The 14,563-nt window shown below is 38.2% G+C and overlaps 1 protein-coding gene across 10 annotated transcripts in view; it reads right to left on the bottom strand.

Moving 5' to 3' along the window:
• TRPC4 (transient receptor potential cation channel subfamily C member 4) overlaps positions 1-14,563 on the bottom strand; it is a 331,985-nt gene that overhangs the window by 55,837 nt on the left and 261,585 nt on the right. For all 10 annotated transcript variants that reach the window (XM_004389953.2, XM_004389954.2, XM_004389955.2 and 7 more), the window contains one exon: positions 2,749-2,888. In XM_004389953.2, coding sequence (XP_004390010.1) covers positions 2,749-2,888 — 140 coding nt within the window. The remainder of the gene's footprint in view (positions 1-2,748; positions 2,889-14,563) is intronic.

Below are 14,563 nucleotides of genomic sequence, written 5' to 3'. Positions count from 1 at the left end.
GCTGAAAATCACACAGGTAGGCTGTGGTAAAGGAAATATCCTTCACAAGTGTGCATCCAGAGCACCAACACTTTTGAAACGAAAATAAGCTAAGAAGGGATTTATTAAAGATACGACAAAAGACTAGTCCAGTGGGCTCACAGCATATGGAGAAGAAGAACAGGGAGGGGGGAGGGCAGGTGTAAAAGAGAAAAAAGGAAAACAAATACTTTCTAAGGGCTTACTCTTTAACAGGCAGTTTAAATATTCCAACTCATTTGCTTCTCATACAGGCTGCCTAAGTTAGAGATTATTATTTTCTTTGTTTTATAGATGTGACCAAGAGCAGTGAGGAAACAAGTCCAAGTTCACACAGCTAGTGAGTGATGGGGGAGGGAACTGAGCCTGGCAAATGTGACTCCAAAGCACACACCATTAACATTACCCAGCCAACTCAAGTTCTAGTTACCCATGTTATTTCAAGTGCAAATCATTCATAATTTCATAATTAATAGTTACAAATAGTTTCATTATTTATAGTTACAATCATAGCTGAACACCTATGACCAAAGTGATTAAAAAATTTTGTTTTTCCAGAAGATTCCATGCTCCTTAGATCACTGACAACTGTACTTCTCTGTCTCCTTCTCCCCACTGTCTCCCTTCACCTCACCCGGTGGGGTGGGTGGGTTTAATCTCCCTCTCCCCACTGTCTCCTTCCACTTCACCCACTGGGATGGGTGGGTTTAATTCTAAACATAATCTTCCTTTGATGTAGTATAAGAAGCAATGTTTATATTTTAATATTGAAATAATTTTTGCATGTGTAGAATTTACAACCTTTAAAGTTCCCTGGTGGTGCAACAGGTAAGCGCTCTGCTGTTAACCAAAAGGCTGGTGGTTCGAACCCAGCCAGTGGCTCCGTGTGAGAAAGACTTGGCCATCTGCTCCTGTAAAGACTACAACCTTGAAAACGTATATGGCCTATAACTTGTCATATAGGGTTGCTATGAGTCAAAAATCAACTCAGTGGCACCTAACAACAACAAATGAAACTGAAATCTCATATCTAAAACCCTTGAGGCAAAAAATCTGTAAGTATCCATTAACTATGTATGTATACTCATTATATACCAGAGTTTTACACATGAAAATATATATGCAGTGTATATAAGTCCCATGTAAGTGTCATATACAAAAATACTATGCATTTTCGTATAAATATTATATATGAGAAATATAAGAGAGAAGTTTCTCTTGGAGTTAATCGCATATGTCTTCGAGCTATTGAATAAAGTTATACAGTTCAGTGATATTTAAACTGTCTTCTTAGGCCAGCTACATCAGCATTACCTGGGAGCTTATTAGAAATTTAAATTTGGGTCCCACCCTAGTATTCTTAATTTAGGATCTCTAGGGATGGAGAAGAGGAATCTGGGTGTTAGCAAGTCCACCAGGTGATTCTTAGGCACTTTAAAGTGTAAGAAAAACTGCTGTAGGGATTTTATAACTCCACAGGGCCATAAAATAGCAGACAGCCATATACTGGTTTTTAGTACAGGGAGATCCAAACAAGTTTATAGGTGTATCTAAGGATTGTTACAGAGGAAAGAGGAATTGGACAGCTTCGCTCTTAAAAACAGACCACCTACCTCCTGTATAAATGAATACTCTCCCTTGGGTAAGACAGTATCTTCTGCTGTCTTAATACGGTGCTCAAGGCCATTGACCTCAATGCATATAGGAAACATGACCAAATTATGTTTCCATTCTTAAAAGACAGCTTGCTTTCCACGAAACTGGTAGAAACCGCCTTTTCCCCAGTGTTTGGGTGAGTCTTGCAACATTTTAACTGAATGAATTCTGGGAACTGTGGCCTTTCCAGCTTTGGGCAACAATGACCCTGTCATAACTGAATATTGCAAAAGAGACTCTGGTTGCTATTTTAAGAACTAGCCTAAATGAACAGGAGTTTACTTACACATTAGCAATAGTAGTTCAGATTACTAAATCCATGCATTATTCATATAAAACACAATTACACTTTTACTAAGTCACTTATCATTTTAAAACAAAATGTTGAAAAGGGGAGAAAAGGAAAGAGGGAGGAAAGGAAGGAAGGAAGGGGACAAGATAAGATTTTGTTTTAAAAAAAATCCCCCAAAGTGAAAAATAATTCCAATTGTCACTACAGAACAGAAATGTTTTATGTAAATTATGTGGTTTGGGATGAGACTGATGTACAAAATCTGGGGGAGTAATAGGTGTGTGAGATTTCAGGCACTGTCATGTTGAATGGGATGAGGAGAAAGAAATTATATCCTGTTCTAATTATATCAAACTGTATTAGTTTAAACTGATTTCAGTGCTTTGAAGGAGTAATATTTTGATCTATCTATGAAATTTTATGTTAGTTATAACTGAGAAAAATAGATATTCTGGTTGCCAAAATTTAAGCAGTGTTGGAGGTAGAATTTCATTAGAAATGCAAAGGATTACAAACTAGAGCAGTTATCATGAAAAAATTTGAAGTACGATTCAATTTAGATGCAAGAAAATTGTATGACAACTTTTAAATGTTTATTAGAAGTTGTTATGATATAAATTACATATTGTCTATGTATCTTATAAATATCCATCTATCAATAAAGTCATGAATTGATCATGTGCAGATAAAGTTCTTTGTAACTTTTAAAAATTAACAGTGATCAAAGTACATCAATAATTATCAGAGCTTCATGCATTGCCAAAAACATAAATAATAGTTACCTTTACAAATGCAACAATTTTCAAGGAGATTGTTGCTAAATATAAGGAGTTCATCACAAAATCCATTAGGTTCCACCAGTCGTGGATGTAATCTTGTAGTCCACCATCCCACATTTGTTTAATTTCTCCCCATATAAAACCTGCAATCATAGAAAGACTCATTGTGAGTGTGATTTCCAATCAAATCACTTAAAAAAGACATATATACAACTCAACAATGATAGAATCTTAAAGCTGCAAGAGACCATACAGTTATTCTAGTTGCAATGCGTGTTTTTATAGGTAGGAATACTGAGTCCCAGCCAGGTTTTAAAACTTTCAGAAGGATCTCAGCTAAGTGCAGAGGATGCTGTGAGGGGAGCCTCATTTTCTTTTCGCTATTTGAAAATTTCATAAAAATGTGCAAGATTTGAATCAAATTATAATTCCATTATAACTATGTACTTGTCTCATGGAAAATATGTCATTTTCTTGTAAACACATATCTTGAGCCACGTTTCAATCTTTCGGTCAAAATGGCTCCAAGATCCAAGAACAGCTGTATATCCGGTGGGCACAGCTGGCTCTGGCCGTACAGCAGGTGCTTTGCTGTTCTTGGAACTCTCAGAGGCCTGACTGCAGGGCTTGAGAAAGGACGGTTGTAACATTCACCGTAATTTATGAACAGATCTGATACCAAGCAATAGTTGCAAGGCAATCTCCAGAGGAAATATAAAATTTCTTCCTTGATTATGGAGACATTTTAAATAGGAAATGTTTTCTTTTCAAATTCTATGAAGGACTTATAAAATATTACTGTAGATCATTATTTTATTTCCATAATCTTATTAAACTTTTATACATCTATTTTTATAGCCAGTGATGAGAAAGAGAGATATCAAAGTATCTGAGAATCAGAAAATATTAAAAATATAAATATGATACTATAGCTAAGTTAGTATAAGCAAACAAAGAGACTCCTTTAAAAATAAAAAATATATATATAGTACATAATAAGTATAATACAGAGTTCCATCTGCAGAGGATGTAGAAAGTTGGGAAAAGTATTGCCCCTATGATAAAAACAAGAAAAAGTCTGATCAACTTAATCGAAATCTGATTACCTACTTTTCCTGACTCCACCAGAGAGCTGAGGTCATAGGGAAACTAGGGAAGACTTGGTGCTAGCGTTGGCTCCCCGGCAGCACAGTGTAGGACGAAGAGACACTGGCACCACCAAGACAGGAAAGAGAATTCAGCGAAACTTTTAAACAAAAGTCTAAGGGCTGAGTGTGGGATAGCAGGAGAGGACAGAATGCCATGGACACCATCAGTTGCTCAAGAGAAAGACCGCTGTCCAGACGGTTCCCGTGGGAGCCTCACGGAGCTCTGCCCAGGCTCTTCTCCCCTCAGAGCAAACTGTAGCCCTGGGCAGAGGCAGGAAACAGTTCTGCATGTGACTTGCAAAGGTTGGCAGTTTGGCTGCTGCAAAAAGGAGGTTGAGGGTCACTGACAAAGTCCGATTGCCAACACCCACACATGGAAGGTCTACTGACGTCTGACCCTGGACCAGGATCTTTCTGTCCCTCATCACCAGGCTAACAAACAGCAGGTAAGAAGCGGCAGCTGACTACCAGTGGAGGAGGGGCAAGAGTGTGAATAGAGACCACTCTGTGCATAGGTGCTCAGAGAAAGCCAAACACTTCAGGTGGAGCAAGGACACTGAGACTCTCCCTCCTTCCCACCAGACAGAAGTATATGGTGCACCGAAGTTGACTGTAACAGTGAAACCTAAGCTCAGTGGAACTAACTAGATTCTCTCAAGCCCTATGCATATGTTCCAGCAGAAGATGCATATCCACTTTCAGACATAAATTACCTCTGTCTCTAGTCTTCTCACGAAATGTCCACACAAAAGGGCAAGAATAAGCAACTCACTGTCAAGAGGCAAATTTTTCAGTAGTACCAGACTTAGAGCTCACTTGTATGTTTCCATTATCACAGAAGAAACGAATACAGCTATGATTATTGTGTACAATATAATCAACACACATGAACAAATTAGTAATTTGACCAGAGACTGAAACTATATAAGCGAGTACAACAGAAATGCTAAAAATACAAATGATGGTAGCAGAGAAGAGAAATAACCATGACTAAAGTGGACTGAACACAGCCAAGTAAAACGTCGGTGAACTTGAAGATAGGGCAAAGGATTACTGAACCTTAAACAAAGAGATTTTTTTTTTAAAAAAGGGGTGAACAGTGCATTTAGCTAACACACATATAATTGGAATTTCAGAAGAAGTGATGGAAAAATGGAAAAGGACAAAATATTTGAAGAGATAATAACCAATAATTTTTTAACATAATAAAAGACATAAGACCACATTTACAAGAAGCTCAGAGAACTACAGACAGAACAACAAAATACTGTAAACAGCCAAGGAGGGAAAAAGGCACATTGCAGAGAAAAGAAGCAGAGAAGACTGACAGCAAACTTCCTGTCAGGAACTGTGTCAGCCAACAGACAATGTGGTGACATCTTTAAAGTGTTGTAAGAAAACATAAAAGTCGATCCAGAATTCTACGCACAGCACAAATAGCCCTCATAGATGAGGGGAAATAAAGACTTTTTCAGACAACAAAAGGTGAAAGACACTTCAGTATCATCAGGCCCATGCTACAAGAAATGCTAAAGGAAAGTATTTTAGGCCGAAAAATATGATATTAAACAGAAACTTACATATATATAATCTTTACATATATTTAACCATTTCTGGAGATAGATATAATACATAATCTACTCCCAGAAATGGCTAAAATGAATAAAAAAATATTTTTTCTCATTTTTAATTTCTCTAATAGACAAATGATTTTCTCCAGTAGCAATGTGTTCTGGGTTTATACAGATTTAAAAGTAAAAGGCATGACATCAGCTCACAATGTGAGAGCGGAATCTTAAGCATATTACCAAAATGACCTTACACTACACATAAAGCAGGATAATATTATTTGAAGTCAGACTGTGATAAATTAAAGTTTACATTGTAAATCCTAGGGCAGCCTTTTAAAATATTTTTAAAATTTATAAATAAAGAGCCAGAAATAGGAATAATACGAAGTTATAAAAAATACTCATTAATCCTAGAACAGGAAGAAAAAAAAAAAATGTAACCAAGAACAGTTGGAGCACATATGATAAACAATAGTAATGGAGTAGATTTTAAACCCACCAGTATCAATAATTACAAGAGTGAAAATGATGTATGGTCTAAACACACTAATTACAAGACAGGTAAGGTCATACAGGATAAAACTGCAACACAACTGACTTTATGCTATCTAAAATTCATGGACAGGTTAAAAGCGAAGGAATAATACAGATATATCATGAAACACAAATCAAAAGAAAGTTCCAGTGGCTATATTAATATAAGTAAGTAGATTTCAGAAGAATGATATTAGGTATGCAGAACAATAGAGGATCAAAGGTCAATTCACCAAGAAGACAGAACAATCCTAAATGTGTATGTAGCTAACAAAAGAACCTTATAGTACATGATATCATAATTATTAGAAGTGAAATAAGATATAAACACACACACAATTATAGTTGGAGACTTCAGCACTCTTCTCTCTAAAATTGATAGGACCAGTAGACAGAAATTTAGTAAGGATATATAATACCTGAACAACACTATCAACCAATTTCACAAGAGCAGAATACCTATTTTTTTGAAGTGCACATGGAACATTCACCAAGACAGACCCTATTATGGGCCATAAAATAAAACTCAGTGTATTTATACAGATTGAAATCATACAAAGTGTGTTCTCTGACATCAACAGAAATAAACAACAAATCAATAGTGAAATGTATCTGGAAAATCCACAAATATTTGAAATTAAACAAAATGCTTCCAATAAATTTTGAGTCAAAGAAGAATTCACAAGAATTCTTAGGAAATAATTTGAAATGATAGAAAATGAAAATACAACATGAGAATCTTTGTGTGATGCCGACAAAGTAGTCCTTAGATTAGAAATTATAGTTTTAAATGTTTTTTTAGAAAAAAGTCTCAAATCAGTGACATAAGCTGCAACTATGATACTATGAAAAAAAGAGCAAATTAAACCCAAAACAAGCAGGACAGAAATACCAAAGGTAAGAACAGGAATCAATGAAATTTGATACAAAAAAAAAAAAAAAATAGACAATATCAGTGAAAACAAAGTCTGGTTCTTTGAAATGATCAGTAAAATTGATAAACATCTAACTAGACTAATCAAGAAAAAAAGAGAAGATATAAGTGATCAATATTAGAAATGAAAGCCTGGACATCAATACAGGTCATTCAGACATTATAAAGATAGCAAGTGAATGTAACGAACAACTTCCCTTCTATTTCACAACTTAAACGAATGCAACGTTGTCCCTGAAAGACACAAACTTTCAAACTCACTTAAGATGAAATAGAGTAACCTGAGTAGTCCCGTACTTACTAAATACAATTAATTCATAATTGAAAACTTACGAGCAAAAAATAAATAAATAAATAAAAAATTCAGGTCCAGTTGGATTCACTGGTGAATTCTACCAAACATTCAAGGAAGAAGTAATACCACTGCTAATCAAATTCTTACAAAAATGCAAGAGGAAGGAATACTTTCGAGGCAGTATTACTCTGAAACAAAAATCAGACAAAAATATTACCACTAAAAAAAAAAAAAACTATGTGCCAATAATCTTCATGAATATGCACAAACATCCTCAGCAAAATATTAGTTAATTAGAGTATTACATAAAAATTTCAATAAACCGTGACCAAGTGGTGTTTTCCCAGGAATGCAAGCTTGTTTCAACATTTAAGAATCAATTAATTCAATTTATGATATCAACAGATTATAAAAAAAATCCATCAGGTAACCACATCCACACAAGAAAACAAAGGCCCTAAGAGGCAGTGTGAAGACGCTGTCCTACTAGTTAATGAAGATACCGGGACAGGATCCGAATCTCCCTAATGCAGGGCTCTTGGGCATATGTATATATGTTTTTTGCTTTTTTTTTTCCCCTGGGACTCTTCACAATGTAGCTGTTTTGTTGTTTGGAATGTTGCCAGTTCCCTGAGCTTGAGAGACTTATGCATGCAGTGGTTGACTGAACAAATGCATTTCAAGTTAACTTCCAGCAGGAGACCCAGTGACCAGAACTGGACTGTGTCAGGTGGTCAGGTGTCAGGCTAAGCTCAACCAGCAGTCAGCTCTGTCACCATAGCCAATTAATCCAGCTCCTCTAGGTTTCAGTAATGAGAGGTTTGGGTTATATGACCTCCAAGCAGTATGATTGTACAGCAAATGTATAAATTCCCACACACTGCTTCTTCCTGTTCAGATTATCAAAATTTTACTAAAATCAGTCACCACAATAGCTGCCACCAAAGATTAAAAACTGTCCTGTAGAAGGGGACACAGGCATGCTTTGGTCTGTGCTAAAAAGCAGAAAGTCGATCTTTGAGAGGAAAACGATAAAAAGACAGCTTCTGGCATAATGTAAAGAAGAATTCTCTGGCAAGCAGAGCAGTTCCAAAACTGAAATGGATCACCCTCAAAGGTACCGATTCCAATCCAGAGCCTGGAATATCTTTCATAAGTTACATTCCAGAGAAATTCTAGCAATGAGTGGAAACCTGGTCTATCTGATCTATAAAGTTCATTCCAGCTCTGTAAATGTGTGATTCTGTTTGTTCCAAATTTGTGTATATATTACTAAGTGAAATATATTTTAATGTACCTGCCAACCAACCAGAGCTGGTTTATATTTTATTTTCTTATTCAAATAAATTGAGTTGTATCTATCCTTGTCTCTACCAAACTGGAAAGACAAACATGACTATGAACAGTCAGCCAACAGGTGACTTTCAATATTTCATGTGTGATCATGTAGAGGAAGGAAGACATTAACAGCCAAGTGGCTTCAGAAGGCAGAGTGGGGGCCATCGGGAAGGGGTTTCGAAGAAGCAGCTTTGAGCTCAGTACAGACAATGTTTTAACGAGGGTGCCTTAACATCTGAGCAGGCCTGGTTCTTATTGGATAGTGTCTTAGTTATCTAGCGCTGCTATAACAGAAATATCACAAGTGGATGAATTTAACAAAAAGAAATTTATTTTTTCACAGTCTAGTAGACTATTAGTCCAAATTCAGGCTGTCAGCTCCAGGTGAAGGCTTTCTTTGTCAGCTCTGGAGGAAGGTCTTTGTCATCAATCTTCCCCTGGACTAGGAGCTTCTCCGCACAGGAACCCTGGGTCCAAAGGACGCACTCTGCTCCCAGTGCTGCTTTCTCGATGGTATGAGGTCCCCCACTCTCTGCTCACTTTCCTTTTCTTTTATCTCTTGTAAGATAAAAGGTGGTGCAGGCCACACCCCAGGGAAACTCACTTTACATTAGATCAGGGATGTGACCTTAGTAAGGGTGTTACAATCCCACCCTAATCCTCTTTAACATAAAATTACAATCACAAAAATGGAGGCCAACCAAACAATACTGGGGATCATGGCCTAACCAAGTTGACAGATATTTTTGGGGGACACAATTCAATCCATGACAGATGGATTCAACCGGAAGTTTAGACAAGTTGACCTAAAGTTTTCTAAGAAGAGTAACAACAAAAATTCACCATCCTGCAATGTTAAGAGTTTTTTTTAGAGTTGAAGAATGAGACATTAAATCTGACTTTCATGACCAAACAAAATCCTATTTCAGTTTTGACCTTTGCATGGGGAAAAACAGAGATCTTGATGAAATTGAGGATTCATGCTATCTTTTTTTTTTTCTTTTTACTTGAGCTGTAGATAACATTGCCAATTGATGCTCCTTGGGTAGTGGGGCTTGGGGTCATTTTTTTAAGGTTTTATATTTTTATAATTTATTTTATTTGTTGTTGAGAATAAACACAGCAAAACACACTAATTCAACACTTTCTGCACACACTCCTCGAGTTGTGCAGCCATTCTCACCCCACTTTTCTGAGTTTTTCCTCTCACATTAACACTAAACTCCCCGCCCCCTAAGGTTCCTACAATATTTCAAGCTGTTTTTGTCAATTTGATCCCGTATAGACAGATCTTAAAAGAGCATACTGATCAAGGCAGATATTTGTTTACTAGTTAAGCTATAGTTTGGTTTTAAGAAGATTTCAGGGGGTATTTTTGGTTTAAGGTTTAAAGATGGTCTCAGGGCAATAGGTTTGGAGGTTCATCAAGCCTCCATGGCTCCGGAAAGTCTGGATTTCATAAGAATTTGAAATTCTATTCTACATTTCCCCGCTTTTGATCAGGATTCCTCTATAGAATCTTTGATCAAAGTGTTCAGTAATAGTAGCTGGTCACCATCCAGTTCTTCTGGTCTCATGGCAAAAGAGGTAGTTGTTTAGGGAGGCAATTAGCCACACATTCCATATCCTCCTTCTATCCCTGACTCTCCTTCCTCTGTTGCTCCAAGTGAATTGTAGCTTGGATCGCCACTTGCCAACTTTGTCTTTTTTTTGTTTTTAAGCATCAGATTGGAGTAGCACTTCATATAACTCAAGTCACGGTGCCTGTTTGATGGCTGTTGATTTCTATGTGTTATGCTCATGCTAATGAAATACAACATCTCATCTCTTCTGGCAACACGTCTTGAATTTTTGAAGGACTAAGCCTTTAGGAGCTCTGGTGGCGCAGTGGTTTAAGTGATTGACTGCTTACCAAAAGGTTGGCGGTTTGAAACCACGGGCGGCTCTGCAGGAGAAAGATGTGGCAGTCTGCTTCTGTAGAGATTTATAGCTTCGGAAACCCTGTGGGGTCACTATGAGTTGGAATCGACTTGACGGCAGTGAGTTTTAAGCCTTTAGAAAAATTAGAGGATGCTACTGACTAACTGAAAAACTCATTCAGATTGTGAACTATTGACGATAACTAAAAAGCCTGAGGAGAAAAAACCTTGAGGAAGCCTCTGCCACAAAACGTTTGTACTGTTCTCACAATGGGAACATTTCAAAAGGTCTTTCTGCTGTTTATAAACAGATGACATGGTTTATCAGAGTTGTGTGGGGGCCTAATTATAAGCATTCATGTCAGGACTGGGGGGACAACAACGGAAAGATCACAGTGCAAATGAGTCAGAGAACTTCCTTTTAATAATATTTGTGGATGTCTGGAAGTTTTTACTATTTTTTTCTACCTTTCCCGTAACAGTTTTCGCTCAGGGCTATTTGAGTTCTCTTATTATAGCCTATCGTGTGAAACTGCCTGTGAGGAAGAGATGAAGTTTGTGAGAGGCAGTCCTCAGATGCCACATTTAACAGGCCTAATTTCACATGAGAAACGTGTAACTCTGTAAATCCATCTCTCACCTTGCCCTTTCTTGGTGGCAGTGCTTACACAAAGAATAAACGACAACCCCAAACAAACAGCAAATCACCTTTTCACCTGAGACAGCCCCCAACGGCCTATTATTTCAGTCCAAAAGTTGGTCAGGGTATCTGACCTTGAAAGTTTCTTCACAGAACGCTGAGTTCCATGCTGCGGCATCAGGTCAACGATTAAAAAAAGCACAAAGAATTCCTCCCTGCTGGATTTTTTAAATCAGGGAACAAAAAGTAGTCACCAGTCAAAAATCTGCTTCTGTTCAGAGAGAAATCTAAATGCAGTTATTTCACTCTGCTGAGATTCACACTTCGTTGTATCCAGATAGGAGGAGGGTAAGGGACAGCTTCTATTGTGTCAGCATTGCAGTAAGGGCCCCCGATATTTGCTCTTTAAAAAGAGCTTACAGAAAACTGTAGCAAACTCTTTCCTCTAGGGCGTATGAAGAGGCGGCAGGACCATATCTACTGCTGACCACCCATCCTTCCAGCCTCATGTCTAGACGGAGCCCTGGAAAGAGGGGCCCTAGGAGGCCATGGAGTCATGGCAGTACAGTGTCTGTGCTGAGAGGGGGTACAGGAGGGAGAGACGAGGGTGGGTATTCACTTACACTACTACTGAGGGGGACCCCAAGGAAATCGTTCAGAAACACGGTCGTTTTTGTAGCAAGGAGAATGTGACATCTCAGTCCTGGCTGAGGCATCAGTTTGGGCAGCTGGCTTCTCTCTTCCCGAGCCTAGCTTAGTAGGGCCATCGAGAAACGGTGGGGTTTGGAGGTAGCGCAGAGGTGGCCAGCCGAACCTCCTGCCGTGGGGTGGCAACGTTGGGTGAGGCTCCCGTGCAGTGAGTGCACACCACCGTGAGAAGCCGGGGCTGAGCCATCTTGCCAGGACTCAAAAGGGCTGCCTGCCAAGGTCACAGGAACCCAGTAGGGGTCAAGTGCTGGTTACTGGAGTTGAGGGAAACCAGAAGGACAGAGCTGAATCTCTGAATCAGAGAGTTGTGCCGTGCAGAGGCACTGCAGGGCCTGTAAAGAACCCCCAGGCACCCTTCAGGAAAGCCGGAGCATCAACGTCTGTGACGCTGGATCAGCCAGGAGGAAGTGGCAGCCAAAGGAAAGGTCGGTGACAGGCTCCGAGCTAAGTCTGACTTTCCCAGTCACCCCTCCTGCCACCTGCAACCAAAGGACGGGGCACATAAGGAGTCCGTGTCCCTCCTTCTATTCCAGTGATGGAGTTGAAGGATGAGTGAATGATGGGTAATACCAGATCCTCTGAGCCATGTGTCAGGTCTTTGTTGGAAGGGGAGAGCTTTAAAGGGAACATCGTTGTTAGCTGCCCTTGAGTCAGCCCTCAGCTCATGAAGACCCCATGTGTTAGAGCAGAACTGCTCCATAGGGTTTTCTTGGCTGTAATCTTTACAGAAGGAGACCACCAGGTCTTTTCTTCTGCAGAGTCTCTGGGCGGATTAGCATTCGACTCCGAACTCCTTGAGTCACCCAGGCTTGTAAATGGAATATAAGATTTTTAAACTGAACTGGGACTACTTTTTAATAATTCAAAGTTTCAGGAAACTGATGCTTTCTACTAGGGATATCATAAGAGACAGGACAAGGTTATTTGAGATAAGGCAGCTGGGGAGAGATTGAAAGAAGTAAAAACCATTTCATGTTTAGACTCTAATAGTTGAGATTCCTTAGTAAAACTATTACATGAATATGGAATTTGCATGAAATTTGCCCTCCAGAATTGGTTCTCAACTTTACTGTTTAAAGACTCCCGGAAATTCTGAACCAGTCAGCCCAGAAGAGAATGAATAAATCTGAATTTTTCATAAATGTCCAAAGTGACTATGATTGTAGTCAGCAAACTACAATTCAAGAAATACTGACTTAAAAGGACAGTGAAAAAGGTAATGCATGCTTGGAGACATCTAACAACTCTTAAAGTGCTATGGTTTTGACATTATCATATTAACATTTAAAAAAACAAACAAACCAAACCCATTGCCAGTGAAATTCTGACTCATGGTGGCCCTACAGGACAGAGTAGAACTGCCCCATAGGGTTTCCAAGGAGTGGCTGGTGGATTCGAACTGCCGACCTTTTGATTTGCAGCTGAGTTCTTAATCACTGCATCACCAGGGCTACTTTTTAACATTTAATGAAAAAAAATAAGGAATATACAATTAAGGGAATACATATTTTCAAAGTATGCCAAAAAAGGATTCCATGTTAGTTTTAGATTAAGACATAGATTGCAGAACTTCAGAATTCTAGATCATCTGATAGCTTGTGACCTAAATATAGTTACTTAAATCAGAAGTTTTTGTCAATGCGATAGCATTCTTTTTATAGGATTTCTGTTTAATTTGAAATTTTCCATGAAAATTAAGGCATAAAATGTTTACATAGATGGAGAAAAATGAATAAACATTCCTTCAAGTCTTTGCTCAAAAACTGCCTTCTCAATGAGCAGCATTAGATGCTGAATATATATTTCTGAATGAGTGAATATTAATTTTTTTACTATGAAAATCACCACTTTCCATTTAATATGTTTCTGACTATTTTTAAAACAATCATGTACATAGGAAATATATTTATCTCTTTACATTTTCCTGCATGCCCCCCTCTAAGCACACTCCAAGCACACACACCAATAAAAGATTTAAAAATGAATAATTTCCTCGGGCACAGGGACATTTAACTTTAGGTGTTAGTAACTGATCCATAGAAACCAAAAAGGAAGTATCTCAAGCTTATAGCAAAGGACTTTATTCCTTTTTCTTGGAAATGCTTCTTTCGGCAGTAGGGAGCCATGTAATGTCTGTGTTTTAGACTGGAGACAGGTGTGGTGGTGGAGGTGGTGATGATGGTGGTGGCAATGCAGGGTGGTGGTAGGGATAGATTTGTTGTGTCTGAAAATATTACTTTCAAGATTAAATCATATCAAATATACCTTTAAATGAATTTTACATCTATAACGAATCATAAACATTGTCCATTCAAATTTAACCTGTATAAAGATCTACACTGGCAAAATAGAGGCAGAGAAGATAAGAAGCAAGTATTGTATGGGGACTTGCATTCCTGTGCTGCTTTGCCTCCTTTAATTCTCTCTCACACACTTCTGGAGTAGTATCTCTGAGAGGTTAAAGCTTCTGTCTCTGGAGTTATACTGACTGGAGTTTGAATATAGGATCTACCACTTATTAGTGTTCCTGGGTGGAACAAACTGTTAAGAACTTTACCACTGACTGAAAGACTGGCAGTTTGGCCCAAAGTCCGTTAATTGGGGAAAAGACAGTCTCTTTTACAAATGGTGCCGGTATAACTGGATATCCATCTGCAAAAAAATGAAACAAGACCCATACCTCACACTATGCACAAAAACTAACTCAAAATGGATCAAAGACCTAAATATA

The sequence above is a fragment of the Trichechus manatus genome, unplaced genomic scaffold, assembly GCF_000243295.1.
Source record: "Trichechus manatus latirostris isolate Lorelei unplaced genomic scaffold, TriManLat1.0 scaffold00270, whole genome shotgun sequence".
NCBI lineage: Eukaryota > Metazoa > Chordata > Mammalia > Sirenia > Trichechidae > Trichechus > Trichechus manatus.
Note: the sequence above shows the minus strand (reverse complement) of the source record. Positions and strands in the feature narration are given on the sequence as shown.